The sequence below is a fragment of the Pteropus medius genome, unplaced genomic scaffold, assembly GCF_902729225.1.
Source record: "Pteropus medius unplaced genomic scaffold, Ma_sr-lr_union100, whole genome shotgun sequence".
NCBI classification, from domain to species: Eukaryota; Metazoa; Chordata; class Mammalia; order Chiroptera; family Pteropodidae; genus Pteropus; species Pteropus medius.
In genome coordinates, this window is record NW_024349800.1 from 41,235,370 (window position 1) to 41,249,968 (window position 14,599).

At 33.1% G+C, this 14,599-nt stretch overlaps 1 protein-coding gene across 5 annotated transcripts in view; it reads left to right on the forward strand.

The window, feature by feature from the left end:
* The window catches only part of MAP4K3 (mitogen-activated protein kinase kinase kinase kinase 3), a 137,845-nt gene that overhangs the window by 58,495 nt on the left and 64,751 nt on the right, over nt 1-14,599 (forward strand). For all 5 annotated transcript variants that reach the window (XR_005658287.1, XM_039887342.1, XM_039887341.1 and 2 more), the window contains 4 exons: nt 3,415-3,505; nt 9,545-9,609; nt 11,219-11,274; nt 12,085-12,132. Coding sequence is in view for 4 of the 5 variants with exons in the window: in XM_039887342.1 (XP_039743276.1) it covers nt 3,415-3,505; nt 9,545-9,609; nt 11,219-11,274; nt 12,085-12,132 (260 nt within the window). In the remaining variant the exon portion in view is untranslated. The remainder of the gene's footprint in view (nt 1-3,414; nt 3,506-9,544; nt 9,610-11,218; nt 11,275-12,084; nt 12,133-14,599) is intronic.

The following is a 14,599-nucleotide window of genomic DNA, read 5'->3' on the forward strand; positions in this document are numbered from 1 at the left end:
CATTGTGTGTATGTGGGTGGGGGGCGGGGAGCACATAACATTAGATTTACCATCTTAACAAATTTTTAAATGCATCGTACAGTATTAGTATTGTTCACTATAAGCATGATGAACTGCAGCTCACCATCTCTCCTCACCACCAGCTCCTGGCAGCCACCATTCTGCTTTCAGTTTCTGTGAATTTGACTACTTTAGGTAACTCACATAAGTGGAATCTTGCAGTATTTATCCTTCTGTGACTGCTTTTTTCACTTAACATAATGTCCTCAAGGTTCATCCATGTTGCTGCATATGATAGGGTATCCTCTTTTTTATAATTGAATAATATTATATATGTATATACAATGGAATATAGATCAGTGGACTTTTAGGTTGATGCTACCTCTTGGTTGTTGCGATTAATGCAGTGAACATGGGAGTGCAGACATCTCTTTGAAATCTCGATTTCACTTCTTTTGGTTGAAAAAGAAGTAGGATTGCTGGATCATATGGTAGTTTTATTTTTAATATTTTGAGGAATCACTATTCTGTTTTCCATAGTAGCTACACCATTTTACGTTACCACCAACAGTGTACAAGTGTTTTAATTTTTCCACATTCTTGTCAACACTTGTTATTTTCTGTTTTCTTGCTAATGGCCATCCCAACAGGTGTGAGTTAATATCTCATGTGGTTTTTTATTTGCATTTTTCCTGATGTTTAGTGCCAGTGAACATCTTTTCATATAACCATGTGCCATTTGTGTGTCTTCTTTGGATAAATGTATGTCAAGTCCTTTGCCCATTTTTTGATCAGGATTTTATTTTGTTTGATTTCATTTTTTTTCCTTTGAGTTGTAGGAGTTATGTATTTTGAATATTAAACCAAATCTCTACCTTATGTATTTTGAATATTAAACCAATCTCTACCTTTTTCAGTTACCTTTAAAATTTGAGTTGTGGATTATTTCTTTGGATTTTTTCCCCCACAAAAATGTTGAATTTATTTGTCTGCTATTGTAATCACACAGAGATGACTTACTAGGGAAAAGGACTTTGGATTGACATTTCATGGGAAAGAGGTAGTCGAAGACTTAAAGCAACTCATAGGTTTCAGTAGAAAGCACAGGAGTAGCAAATAAGCCATTAATTGTATAAAACATGCTAACAACTGGATGAAATTAAAACAAAGCAGATATTTCTGATTTAGAGTCATTATGGAGAAGAATTATGAGGTATCATAGATTTGTTAAGGCATCAGTTTTATTAATCACATATTAGGTGCTAGGGATACAAAGATGAGTAAGGCATAATCCAGTACTAGAGAAACTAGTATTCTAGTGAGGACATAGACATACAGACATTGATGCAGTATCATAAGAGCAGTGATATGTACAAAGATCACTGTAGAAGTTGTGATGCTTACAGTTGTAGCAAACCACAACTCAAGGTGGCCTTAATGATACTGGGAATTTATTAGTTATATATAGGTATATCTGAAAATTACACAGGCAGGTGCAGCTTGCTATATGTAGTAACTTAATTGCGTTATCACGTGCCTTTCTCCTCCCATTTTCTTGTTTCTCTTCAGTGTTTTCTGCAGGTCAACTTTATTTTAAAGCTGATTCCCTTTGAGATTGTGAGATGACAACTAAACTGTTAGACGGTACCCTAGGAAGAGCTGCTGTCTGACTATCAGACTAAAGTCTTAGGGTTCACTCTGACTAGATAAACTTTGATTTCTTGTAACCCTTTCACCAGATTGGGAGAAAGTATAATTGAGAGGCAGATGAAAAAGCAAAATTTGGAACTTTCAAAATATTGAGGATATCCTTGAAAATTGGTATTAGTCTCATATGACATTATTTTTAGCTTGAATTTTTCTTAAGGTACTGAAAATCAGGAATTCTTAGTGGTGGGAAGTAAACTCAGAAGAGGATCTTTATTCAGTGATTTTCTTCTGAAATTTTGGAGGCATAAAAATTTTCCATTCTCTTTGGAGATCTTTGGTCTTGTACACACTGCATCGCAGAAATTAAGAACCTGACACACCCTCTGTTATCCATTACTTCTTCCCTTGTAACTGGGCAATTAGATGAGTTTCAATACTGGGTTCAAATGGTTCATGGTTGGGCTGCTTCAAGACTCAGTTACATTTACAATAGGCAGATACCAAGGCCAGAAATGTCAGAGCTTATCCTAAAAACTCCATGCTTATGATTTGAGTAGTACTTTGGAAGATTTCTATTTTTTACTTTGCTTCTAAGATATATTTAATCAGACTATTCATAGCATATAATATTTTAAAAACTGAATTAGTGATACAAAGCTACTTTGTTTTCCTTCTGCATCATCTCTGGTTTACCACATTTGCATTCACACCAGTTCTGTTTCTCCCATTGACAGGTGTTCATTCAGGAGCCACAGCATGTGACCCTGCTATAGGATTGCCAGATCTTATTTTGAAGAATGGGCAGGGAGGGAGTAGAAGAGAGATTATTTGCTAATACTCTGGCCAGGCTCAAATACAGTCCCATTTTGCATCGCAACGAAGTTGGAATAAAGCATTCAAATACAGGATAAGCCTGTGTTTGTGGGCCATCTGGTAACTCAGCACTGCTAAAGTATTGGCTCTACATAGAACCTGTGGAGGTACATTTGACACTCTTGATGTATTAGGATTTCTGCCCTAACTTCAAAAAGAATTACTTCTTTGTGCTAAAATTATATCAAATATTATTTGGTAAAAAAGAAAAGAGCGATGTATATTTTCTAGTGAATTATCTGGTGATTATTTCTAAGGTATCATAGTAATAATAGCAAGTGCTTATTATGTAGCCCTTACTGTTATGCCTTGGACATAATCATCAGATAATTCAATGGAAAAAAAATAAACGTCACTCTTTCCTTTTTTACCAAATAACATTTGTGATATAAATGTAGCACAAAGAAGTAATTCTTTTTGAAGTTAGGGCAGAAACTCTTATGCACCAAGAATGTCAAATGTACTTCCACAGGCTCTATGTAAATCCAACAGGCTTACCTACACTCTAGCAGTGCTGAGTTAGCAGATGGCCCACAAACAGGCATTGTTCTAAGCATTTTACATATGTAAGCTACTTTAACTCTTCCAACAGCCCTAAGAGACAGATTATTATTTTTATTCTCATTTTACAGTGGAAGCAGGTAGCACAGATAGGTCAAGTAACTTGCCCAAGTTCACATAGCTTAGTAAAGAATAGAGTTGAGATTTGAATCCAGATAGTCTGGGGCCAGAGTTTATGCTTTTTGTTACTGTATTTTACTTTCTGTCAAGGTAGGACTGAAATTGTTGTTAAAAGTAATATCAACATTTATTATGTTTTGAAATAAATGGACATTTTGAAATTTCTTACCCATTAAATATTCAACATGCTTTTTTTTTTTTTTATTCTAGGAGAAGACTTTGCAGTTGTGCAGCAAGAAATTATTATGATGAAAGACTGTAAACACCCAAATATAGTCGCTTATTTTGGAAGCTATCTCAGGTACATTGTTTGTCTCCCTTTTGAAAAGGGAGACGTAATTCCATCACCTAATAACATTTAACAAAATAAAGTTGCTCTGATTCATGTTTTATAGTTTTCCTCATGCTTTAAAGATATTTTCATGTGAATGGAATTTTTATTTATGCCCCATTTATGTTAATTCTGTAACTAATATCATAGTCTCACATTTGTCTGTTATTCTCTTGGGAATTCTGGATGTGGTTTCAGTAACGAAGCTGACAAGTAAAAACTGACTTTTATGGTTAGTCTTCCTGTGATAGACTAGAGATCTAAATTTGCCCTTCTGCTGCCCCTTTCTTCTAGACTTGGGTGAATTTAGAAAGTCAGGAGCATCTCTTCCTGTTGTGTTTTTATTAGAAAATTTTTTTCCTTTTGTGCTTCTAGCCTCAGTATTGCATCATCTTTTCCCTTCATTTTGTCCAAAGGACTAGGAACTATAATTATTTCACTGACTTCCTATTTTTCTAGGCCCTTAAGTGAACTTAGAAAGACTGAATTTGCCACCTCTTGTTTTGGTTTGGCAAGACCAGGCCAGGTTCCTCAGGTCATATTCCGTAGGGGAAGACCTCAGGGTAAAATCTTTTTTTTTTTTTTCCCATTCACTTCAATATGCAACTGTGAATTGAATATTGAGAGAATGTTTTCTTAGGTATTAAAAAAACTTTTCAGTTTTGTTCTGATATACTGTAAGATATGTAAGGATGTAACTTACTGCAGCTCCTATTCTCATATGATCCAGGTACAAAATACTTTAACTCTTCTGATGTGGACATAGTATGTGGAAAAGACTGGGTAATTCTGCCCTCTCTTCTTTCCAGCTTGTGAAAAGCCAACCAGATCATCTCTTGATTCTAACCACTCATGGCTTTAATTGCCCCACCTTCGTTAAAGTGAAAGGGTGGGCTTACTGGAGACTGTAATTCACATAGGGATAGGTACTCCCCCTAGTTTATTAAACATTTTAAATGGGTTCTTTAACAACCAATCCCAACTAGTTTAATAGTGAGTGGTTCAAACAGTAACCTGATAGTTTCTGTGTCAATTTTTATTTTACGGAACGAACCCAGCACAGGCAGTTATTGTATTGGCACAAAGAAACAATCTCTTAAAACCAGTTAAGTTTGCGATACAAATAATTGATTGCTTCCAATATATTAAAAATATCACTTTGAAACAATCTGTTTTACTGTTACTGGTTCTAACAGAATGACCTGCCTAGACTCAATTGGGAGAAGCTTTACAAAAAATATTTTTCCCTAAGAGTGAATGGGTCTTTTCAAGAGTTTTTGTGTTTCCCCAGAGACATTAATCTAAGATATTTCTTAAACATAGTCTCAGTCTTCTAGAACTGTGGAACCATCCAAAGCCTAACCTATTATTCTAGGATAGCCTCATCCATTAAATGGTGTGGTGAGATGAGCATGTCGTTTTTGCCATAGAGACAATGGCGTACTTGGTATTCAAGAGCTTGAATCCTGACGCCATTACTTTTAATTTTGTGACCTATGTCAAATTACTTAACCACTCTGTGCCTCCAGTTCCTCATCTATAAAATGGGGATGATGATGGTAGCTACATGATGGGGGTAGCTATGAGGATAATGGATAAATACATGTAAAGTGCTAAGAACAGTGCTTAGAACATAAGAACTGTTCAATAAATGTTAACTACTGTTACTACTACTACTTCTTAGTATTTTTTAAGTATCATTTTTAAGTGTCTCATTTAATCTTTTCAACAACATTATTAAACATTTGATCTTTTCAAAACCGTGATAACTCTATGATAGCTGTTATTTCCATTTTACGAATAAGATGCTTGAGGAGTTTAGCATTAAGTATACAGTTTACAGTCCCATTTCAAATTATCAGCAGAGTAGAGTCCTAGTTCTTCCTGTGATATTGTGCTCCTGACATATCTCTTTTCCTTAGCTTCTTTCTTTCTTGAAAGAGAGCCAACCAAATGGAGATTACTAGCACCCCTTACCTCTACACTCTCCCCACACCTCAAAAGAAAAAAAAAAACCCCAGTACTAAAACTCTACATTTGACTTCCTGGGTTACTTAAGGCAAGAACCTTCTTCTCATATAGGTTAGGTAGAATCTGTATGATCTCGTTAACCACCAAAATGCAGAATTCATTTTGGATTGTATTCATTTTTGTGGATAAGTCTTGGCAAAGACTTTAGTAACATGCCTATTAACCTTCACTTCTAGACATGCTGTGTTAGCTGATTTGAGGTTACAATTTTTAAAATATGTACTTTTTATACAGGAAATGTGTATTCTGACTATATTTTTAATATCCTTTTTTTAAGTAAACTTTTTAAATAGAAGCATAATGTACATATACAAAAGTGTACAAATGTATGTATTGTGTATAGTCTGATAAATTTTTTTTTTAAAGGTACTTTTCTTTTACTCTAAATAGAATACAAAGAGCAAAATTGCCCAGAAACCAAAGTAAAAGAGATAAAATTAGGGTCATTTTCAGTAGAGCTATGTTCATTTGGTGTTGTGTGATGTAAAATAGAAAAATACAGCTTGAATAGATGATTTTATTCTGTAACTGGTATAGCTGAAGAAAGCAATATGAAAGCAAATGGAAGTATAATAGAGAATAGCAATTAATCCTTCCTTTCTCTAGCTCTTTTCTTCTATAGAGAGTCTTCCCTTATTCCCTAAAGTCCAGACCAAACCACATTTGGAGTATGGAATACTAATGATTAGATTTGTAGGGCATTAGAGCTGAAAGGGACTAAGAGATCTTGTTACATAGCCCACTCTTTTTTACAGATGAGAAAATGGAGTGCTGGATAAATGACTTCTTCAAGTTATCAAACCACTCATTGTTGGCCCTGGGATATAAACCTGACTCTCCAGATACCTAAGTCAGCTGTCTTTTTGGTGTACTGTATTGAATCTTTACCCTGGAAGGCCAGATTTAGTCTCAAAGGGAACATGGTTTCTTGGATTCTTTCTCAATACTGAATAATTTTGCAAAAGGCAAGGAATTTATTTGTTTGAACTTAGTACAAATTCTCTAAAATATATACTGTTCCTAGTCACTTTTCTTCTTTTTATCTTGTTGCCATTATAGCCTATTGTAACAAATTTAGACAAAAAATTGTAGAAATTGTGCTAATCTGATTTGACTACTGAAATCAGACTTACTCTATGAATTTACTGAACAGATGACCAGAATATAATTAAACTTAAGAGCCTATTTTATGAAAGGATGGTTATGCTCACTTCTCCAAGAAATACTGAGACCGAGCTCCTGTAAAACAGTACCTAGCATTCTTAACAGGGCCTTCCTTACTCTACTCTTCAGTATCATTAAAAGCCTATGTTTATTAAGTGCCTAATTATATGTCCTGTACAACCAGTATAGGGCATTTTAGAGCCGTTGATTCTTGGTGATCTTGCTGACATTTTATTTTTTACTTCTTGTTATATTTGGGCAAAACATATAAAAAAACATAGTTCAATCAGTATTAAGTCTGTGCTGTGTTACAAAGTGTGAGAAAATTTAAAAGTGTGTTTTAGAAATTGTAAGTTTTCAATTCAGTGAAATAGTTATTAGGATATTAGTTCTGTATGCTCTAGTGAACATCAAACTAGAAGATGAAAATAGTGAACTTTCCCCTCATACTTATTTTTCTGTTCCTTATAGGACAGAAAGGTAATTTTACAGTATAAGAAAAAAGAATTCTAAGGATTTGTATAGTCAGGAAATTAATAGAGATACATTGAATATATACCTCAATGGGTAATTTTATTTTAATTCAGATACCTAAGGGCAAAGACTTTATAATTTATTGGCCGGCATAAAATAGGCTGATTGACTCAGGTCCTTCCCTGTTAGGCAGATGGGTTAGTGAATGACCAAAAGCAAATGCAGATTTATCATCATAGGAGAGATATTCGTGGAATAGATGAAAGTCTCTTTTTTAATAAACTCTGAAGATTCAAGCTTTTTTGATAATAGCAGACTTAACTAAATATAATATTATAGAGGTTAAGTATTTTAGACATCTTAAAAAGTATATATAAGTTGTGTGTGTGTGTGTGTGTGTGTGTGTATAATTCTAATTTTTGGACAGTCATGTAGAATGAATAGAAAAGTATGTTTTTAAGCAAGGTTGGAAAAGAGGATGGACTAACTTCAAGTAGAAGATGATGTAATATTAAAATAGATTAGAAAGCAGAAAACGTGTTTTCTACATCCATTTTTCTCTACCAAGGAGAATGTTTTCAAACTGTAAAGGATAGGAAAAGCATTATTAAAGGATAGGAAAACAAAAGATGATTTCTAGAAAATAAAGACTATTATATTTGATGTCAGTCATCAATTCCCAGCAAACATCTAGGATAAATTATTACTCAGATAATTAGTGAGCACTTATATGTAAGAAGTAATGATTAGTGTGACTGTAGTAAGAAGTCATGTCATCAATCTTATCTCCTGTTTTTTTTCTTAAGTAAAAAGTCAATTTTATTTATTTATATCTTCACACAAATATTCTGTAAGATTAATTATAACAAAAGAAGTGGAAAACAGCTTACATTTAATGTGCTATATTCCAAGTACTTTACTAAACAGTCTATGTTATTTTATCCCAAGCAGACCCTAAAACATCCATTCAAACAGTTTTTGTAAGATATGAGAAGTCCTCGCTGTCTGTGTGATTAAACACATGAGACAAGAATTTTACATGAAAGATTCATGTACAGCAAATGTGAAAATATTTTAGAGCAGTGGTTCTCAGTGAATTCCTACTTTAAGACCCAACTCAAATGTTATCTCCTCTCTAAAATCTTCTCTTGATTTTCCTAGGTATTATTACTTCTGGGTTCTCACAGAATGATATACATGCTTGGATTATGTAATAATCAAATTATAATCTAATCCAGAGGTCAGCAAACCTTTTCTGTAAAGGACCGTATAGTAAATATTTTAGGCTTTGTGAACTTTGTGGGTTTATCTCTGGCACAACTACTAAACTCTGCTGCTTTAATACAAAAGCAGCTACAGATAATACATAAATGAATGTGACTACATTCCCATAAAACTTTGTATAGACACTAAAATTGGAATTTTGTATAATTGTCACATGTCAAGAAATATTCTTTTGATTCCCCTCATTTAAAAATATAAAAACCATTTTTAGTTTCTAGACTGTACGAAATCAGGCAGTAAGGCTAGATTTGGCCCGCTGGCCATGGTTTGCTGACCTTTTAATCAATTTGTTTATTCTTTAAGTCACTCATGCATTCATTCACTTATGGAACAAATCTTCATTTGCTGGATATTTTGTGCGCGGTGCATACAGTGGTGACAGACAGACATTATTAAGGCAGTCTCTTTTCTGCATTAGACTGAGCTTGCTGGTTTCAGTTTTGAGATGAAGTAAAGAATGATCGAACAAAGGAATGAACAAAGGAATAATCTATTAAATCTTTGCTAATTATTTTTCATATGACTATCTCACAATGTCAGTGTGAAAGAAATGCTGGCAAGTGAGTGATAAATTTTAACAGATATTATTTTGTAAAGATCTTTGTTTAATCTAGATATGAGGATTTAAGTTTACATTTTGTGTTGTTGATGAGAGTGCTGTCCAAGGGTAGACTTTCAGATGTATTACCATTTTGTGATGAATCTTCTACATAATTTTTGGTATGAGCCTTCTAATTAACATTTAACTTTTATAATTCTGTCATGGGGATAGATGGTAAACTGGGGATGGGGAAGTTTTTAACAGAAGGGAAATTTTCTCATTTAGATATGCTTGATATCTTTATAACCTAATACTGGTAATTTTTAAGGATTAAAATCTTGGGTTGAGTTATAGTAACACATTATAATAAGTAATTCATTTACTTATAGAGAGTAGCTTTTTCTTAGCATACCACATTTATGTGGCATTTCAAGGTTATGGCATGTAACTTTAAAATACTTGTTACCTCAATTTTTATCAAGAAAATGTGTTACATGTTTATTTTCTCTTTATAGGCGAGATAAACTTTGGATTTGCATGGAGTTTTGTGGAGGTGGTTCTTTGCAGGATATTTATCATGGTAAGACCAAAGTTTAATAAAATAGTTATTTACTATATTAAAACATTAATGTTATGAGGAATGAATAGTATGTTTTATCATTATGTTATTTGGTTACGTAAAGGTATTTCAGATATATATGGATAAAAGGAGCATTTGCTTGAAAAGTTGGAAAATTATATGCAGTTGAATTATTGCTAATTCTAATGAAGTCATATTATGTATAGTTTATTTGAAATTTCAAATTCAGAGTTGTAGAAGACATGCAAGGCTTTGATGGATAACACTAACTAAAAGACTATCCAGTTGATAAATGAGTAGTGTTAATACAAAGATAATTGATTTTGCTCTCATATATTTAAGAAGCATCAATTGAATGTTTACTGTCTTAGATGCTGGATTCTGGGGAATTAAAAAATTATTAAAACATTTTTCATTGGGATTTCAATAGAGAAGTATATAAGAGAGACTTGTAAAGTAAAATAAGCAATCTTACTGTCTGTTCTTTCTTTTATTTTGGTTCTGTTAATAGTTTCCTTTCACAAACTGCAGAGTAGGTTTATTCTTTTGCTCGGAGGTGTGCTTTTCTATTAATGTAAAATAAAATAATGTCTTAATAGTTCATGATGTCCAATTCCAAGTATTTTGCAAAATCTTCTCTTTTTTTATATAGAACTAGTTTGAGGCCTCTTAAGTAATTTTAAGGGATGATTGTAATACAGCTCATGTTAAAAAGCTATTTGGATAGGAATTTTACTGTTTCCATTGCACTCCACTACTCTTGGTGTAGGTCACTGTCTAACAAAAGATTTCATCATTGGAATTTAATTTAATTTGTAGAATAATCTCTCCCACCTAACATTTTTTTACTTTAGATTTAATAGTGAAAAAGAGAATACTATTTAAATGTTTTCCATACTGGATAGATGCACACAGAGAAATATTTTCAACTACTATATGGTTATGTTATATATATTGATGTGGAAAGGTGTCCATGATAAGTGATAAGGGCAGGTTTTTATGTGTGATATATATATAAATATATATAATACATAAAATATCTCTGCATAAAATTGTCTGGTAATCTGTAGGTCAAATTATTGATAATGCTTATTAATAGTTTGATTTAGGAAGAGACCTTTACTTTCCAAACTTCTTTATTGATTGGAATTTTTCATATTGAACATATATTTTATCGCTTAAAGGTAATAATTTTAGGGAAAAATATTGACTTTAAATTGGCCATAATACACTCATCAGTTGTTTTTTAACACATCAGATTTTAAAAAGCTTTAATAAAAACTAGCTAACCCTCTTGACCATGCTTTCTTTCTTTTAACATTTAAGAAATAATATTGATCAGTGAGGTATAAAAGTGAAAAAATAATTTCAGAGACTATTTCAATCTTTTATTCATTTCATAAACATTTATTGTGCAGCTTTCCATGCCAGGGACTGTTCTAAACACTGGCAATGTACCAATGAGCCAATCAGATTTTTAAAAATGGAGATTACATTTTAGAATTGTTTAGGTATGTTAAGCCTGTTGCTTAGTGGAACTTGTAAGACATTGTCACTTTTGAAAAAGACGCTTTGACTAATTTTATTAATATTAATTTTCTTCTCACAGTAACAGGACCTCTGTCAGAACTACAAATTGCGTATGTTAGCAGAGAAACACTACAGGTAAATCTAATGCTAATTTAAAAGGACATTCTTTATTAAAGTGAATGTTTAATTATTGTGTATTACTTTTTTTAAATTTTTAATTCTTTTTTGGTATGCAGCTGGGTTTATTTGTGTGTGTGTGTGTGTGTGTATTACATATTAAGTAAGGATTAAATAGTTTACTAAACTCTTGAATATTGATAACATTTTTTAATTATTTGTGTAATAAATTTAAATTATATCAGCACATAAGCACCTTAAAGCTTCAGTATGATAATACGAACTCCTAAAAGTTTAAGTGCTGTGGATTTATTTTGTTTTTATATTCCTCTTAATACCAAAGAAAGACTTGAAAATTACACACTCTTATGGTAATTGAAACTCATTCTGATACTAATTGCACGTGTACCTTTGAAGTTATTTCAAATTATTTGCAGAGTTTAGTGAAAATTACTTGTCTTAGGAAAATTAGTCATTCCAATTGAGCTTTGCCTTTTTCATTTTCTCGATTCTTTTGTCTATTAGGATATTTCAGTAAAATAAATTTTTTAAAAAATTTATTTAAATTAGTTTCAAGTATACAGTACATTGGTTAGACATCTATATAGTTCATAAAACAATTCCCCCAATTGCTCCCTCCCTCCCCTGGCCCACCACCTAGCCATCATATTAATGCTAACTGCATTCCCTCTGCCGTGCTCCCCATCCCTGTGACCAACTATCAACTACTAATTTGTTCAGTAAGATAAATTTAATGATTTCCACCAAACTTTCTGTAATGAGTAAATAAAAAAACTACTGTTTAATTTTTTTTTTTTTTAACTCTAGGGATTATACTATCTTCACAGTAAAGGAAAAATGCACAGAGATATAAAGGTATACATCATATATTTAACCTAATGGCCCTCTCTTTATTTTTAAATACTCTGATCAAACGATTGACCAAAATTGTCTTGGTTGTTTTATTGGATGAATTTGTTATCTGAAATATGTTATTATGATAAAATTAAATGATACTTTTAAGGGTTTTATTACTTTTTTCTAGCAAGTTTATTGAGATGCAATTTATATACCATAAAATCTACCCTTTTAACATGTACAATTGTGGATTAATGTTTTAATAACCCATTTTAGCATATTTGTAGTTACTTATTTATAAAATGCAAATTAGATTCATAGCTTTCATCAAGTTATGGTTTTTAGGAAGTTTCATGCTTTGAATATTATCATAAACTTTGACAATCTTAAGGAATTATCATTAATAATGTATCCAAATGGATAAATTAAACCTTAATGTTTTCTGATAGTCTTTCATTGAACTGACAGAGAACAGGTGCAGTGGACGTGCTGGTTAGCTCTGTGGTAAACCAAGTGCTGTGACAGGACTCTGGAGCTATTTCTGGAAATAACTGCTATCTTCCCAACTTAGATATTTTCTCTTTTCATTAATTTTTCTTTCTCATTCACCTTTTCTCTTACTTCTTCTCTCCCCATTTTGTTTTCTGAAGTTTTCTCTTCAGAAGTAAAGGTTCTTAACTTTTTTTTTTTTTTTTTGATATCATGTTGTTCTTTGATTCTCTGATGAAAGCCATGGACGCTTTCTTCAGAAAATGTCCTTATTGCCCATGCCTTCAAATTTGCATGAAATTTCAGTGGATTCTCAGATCATCAGCTGAGATCCTTTAAATATTTTTCATAAACCACTTAAAAGACGTAAGCAAAGAGCTTTGAAGTTCAAAGACAGAGGAAATCAGAAGAATTTGAGTAAGTCAGAAAGGTTCTACGTCATTGGTACTTAGGTGATCTGGAAGGACAGACGGATTTTTGTCAGAAATAGAGGTCATAGTGCCTTCTAAGCAGAGGGAACAATGTGAGAAAAATGCAAATGCCAGAAAGTGTGGGATCATTTTAGAAAGGATAAAAGCATTACATTATTGAAAAGAAGAGAATGTTTGAGCAGTAGGAGATGGAGTTGGCCAGGTAGTTAGTGCTCCGTTATGCAAGGACTTGTGTGCCAGACTTCAGAGCCTGAGCCCAGTTCAGTAGATTCAGACCATTACTACACTTGCCACCCTTGTCTGAACTGCCCACCAGTGTGTTGTATCTCATCTGGACTTTGGTAATAGCCTTCTAACTGGTCTTCCTCTTCTTCATCTTTTGAGAAGTTCTGCAGCCACTTCTCCACCTTGCAATCAAAGCAATCTTTTACTATCAAACCACGTCACCCTCCTGTTTATAAAACCACTGATCATATTCTGTATAAAATCCAGATCTTCTACCATGGCCTGCAAGTTTGATCATGATCTGGCCTCTGCTTTTCACTCTGACCTCATCTCACACTCCTGCATTTACTCATTCTGTTCCAGCCACACTATATTTGCTGTTCTTGGAATATATTGAGCTCATTCTAGCCCCAGGACTTTTTTTGCTGTTCTTTCTTACTAGCATATTCTTCTCCCAGATTATGACATGGTTCTGCATTCACTTCTTCCAGATCTCTGCTTAGCTATCACAGCCTTAGAGAGGCTGTTTCTTTTTGCTTTATTTGTCTTCAGAGTACTTATCTCTATCTGGCTTTGAATCATTTGTTGGTTCATTCACGCATGTGTGTGCGTGCGTGTGTGTTTTCATTTTTAGGTTTTCTTTCTTTCTTTGGCTATAAACTCTATGAAAGCTGGAACTTATTCATTGCTATAACCCCAGAGCTGGTTGCTAGTTATCAGAGAGAAGGATGTAGGTAGCTTGTAGGAAGCATCGAAGGCCGTAGGTGCAGATGACATGATATAAGCTATAATTTAAGAAAATTAATGTGGAGCTAGAGAATGACCAAATTGAAGACTTTGACAGAAGTCTAGATAGCTAGGGCCTAGATCAAATTAAAATCCAAGCTCTAGTCCCTTTTCTCTCCTTTTTCTTGTTTCTCTCATTATTCCATAGAGCTGCAGTAATGTCAAGGTGTGCAGTCTTCTGTTATTTTTTTCTCTGTTTTGAGCTGGAGGGGCTTTCTTTGTATTTTTTTCCCTAAGATTATAATTGCACAATTGATGGCACTCTGAACTAATAAAGAGGCTGCTTACTTTTGTTTGCTCATTTAAAAATTGCAGAAAAGTTAAAAATAAATAGAAAGCCTTTGGAAGACAGTATTTCTACTTCCTTATTGAAAATAAAGTAGTTATCATCTTTGAATTTAGGTCAAGAAGCAACAGTGGCTAAAATGCTACTAGGTCATTATAATGGAAAAAAAGTCGGTTTTTTCCTTTCTATTTAGAGAAAAACCCAGTTCTTCCCAACTATGTGTTTCTTTCTTAGGAGTTGTCTTTACTACTCAAACAGAACATTTCAC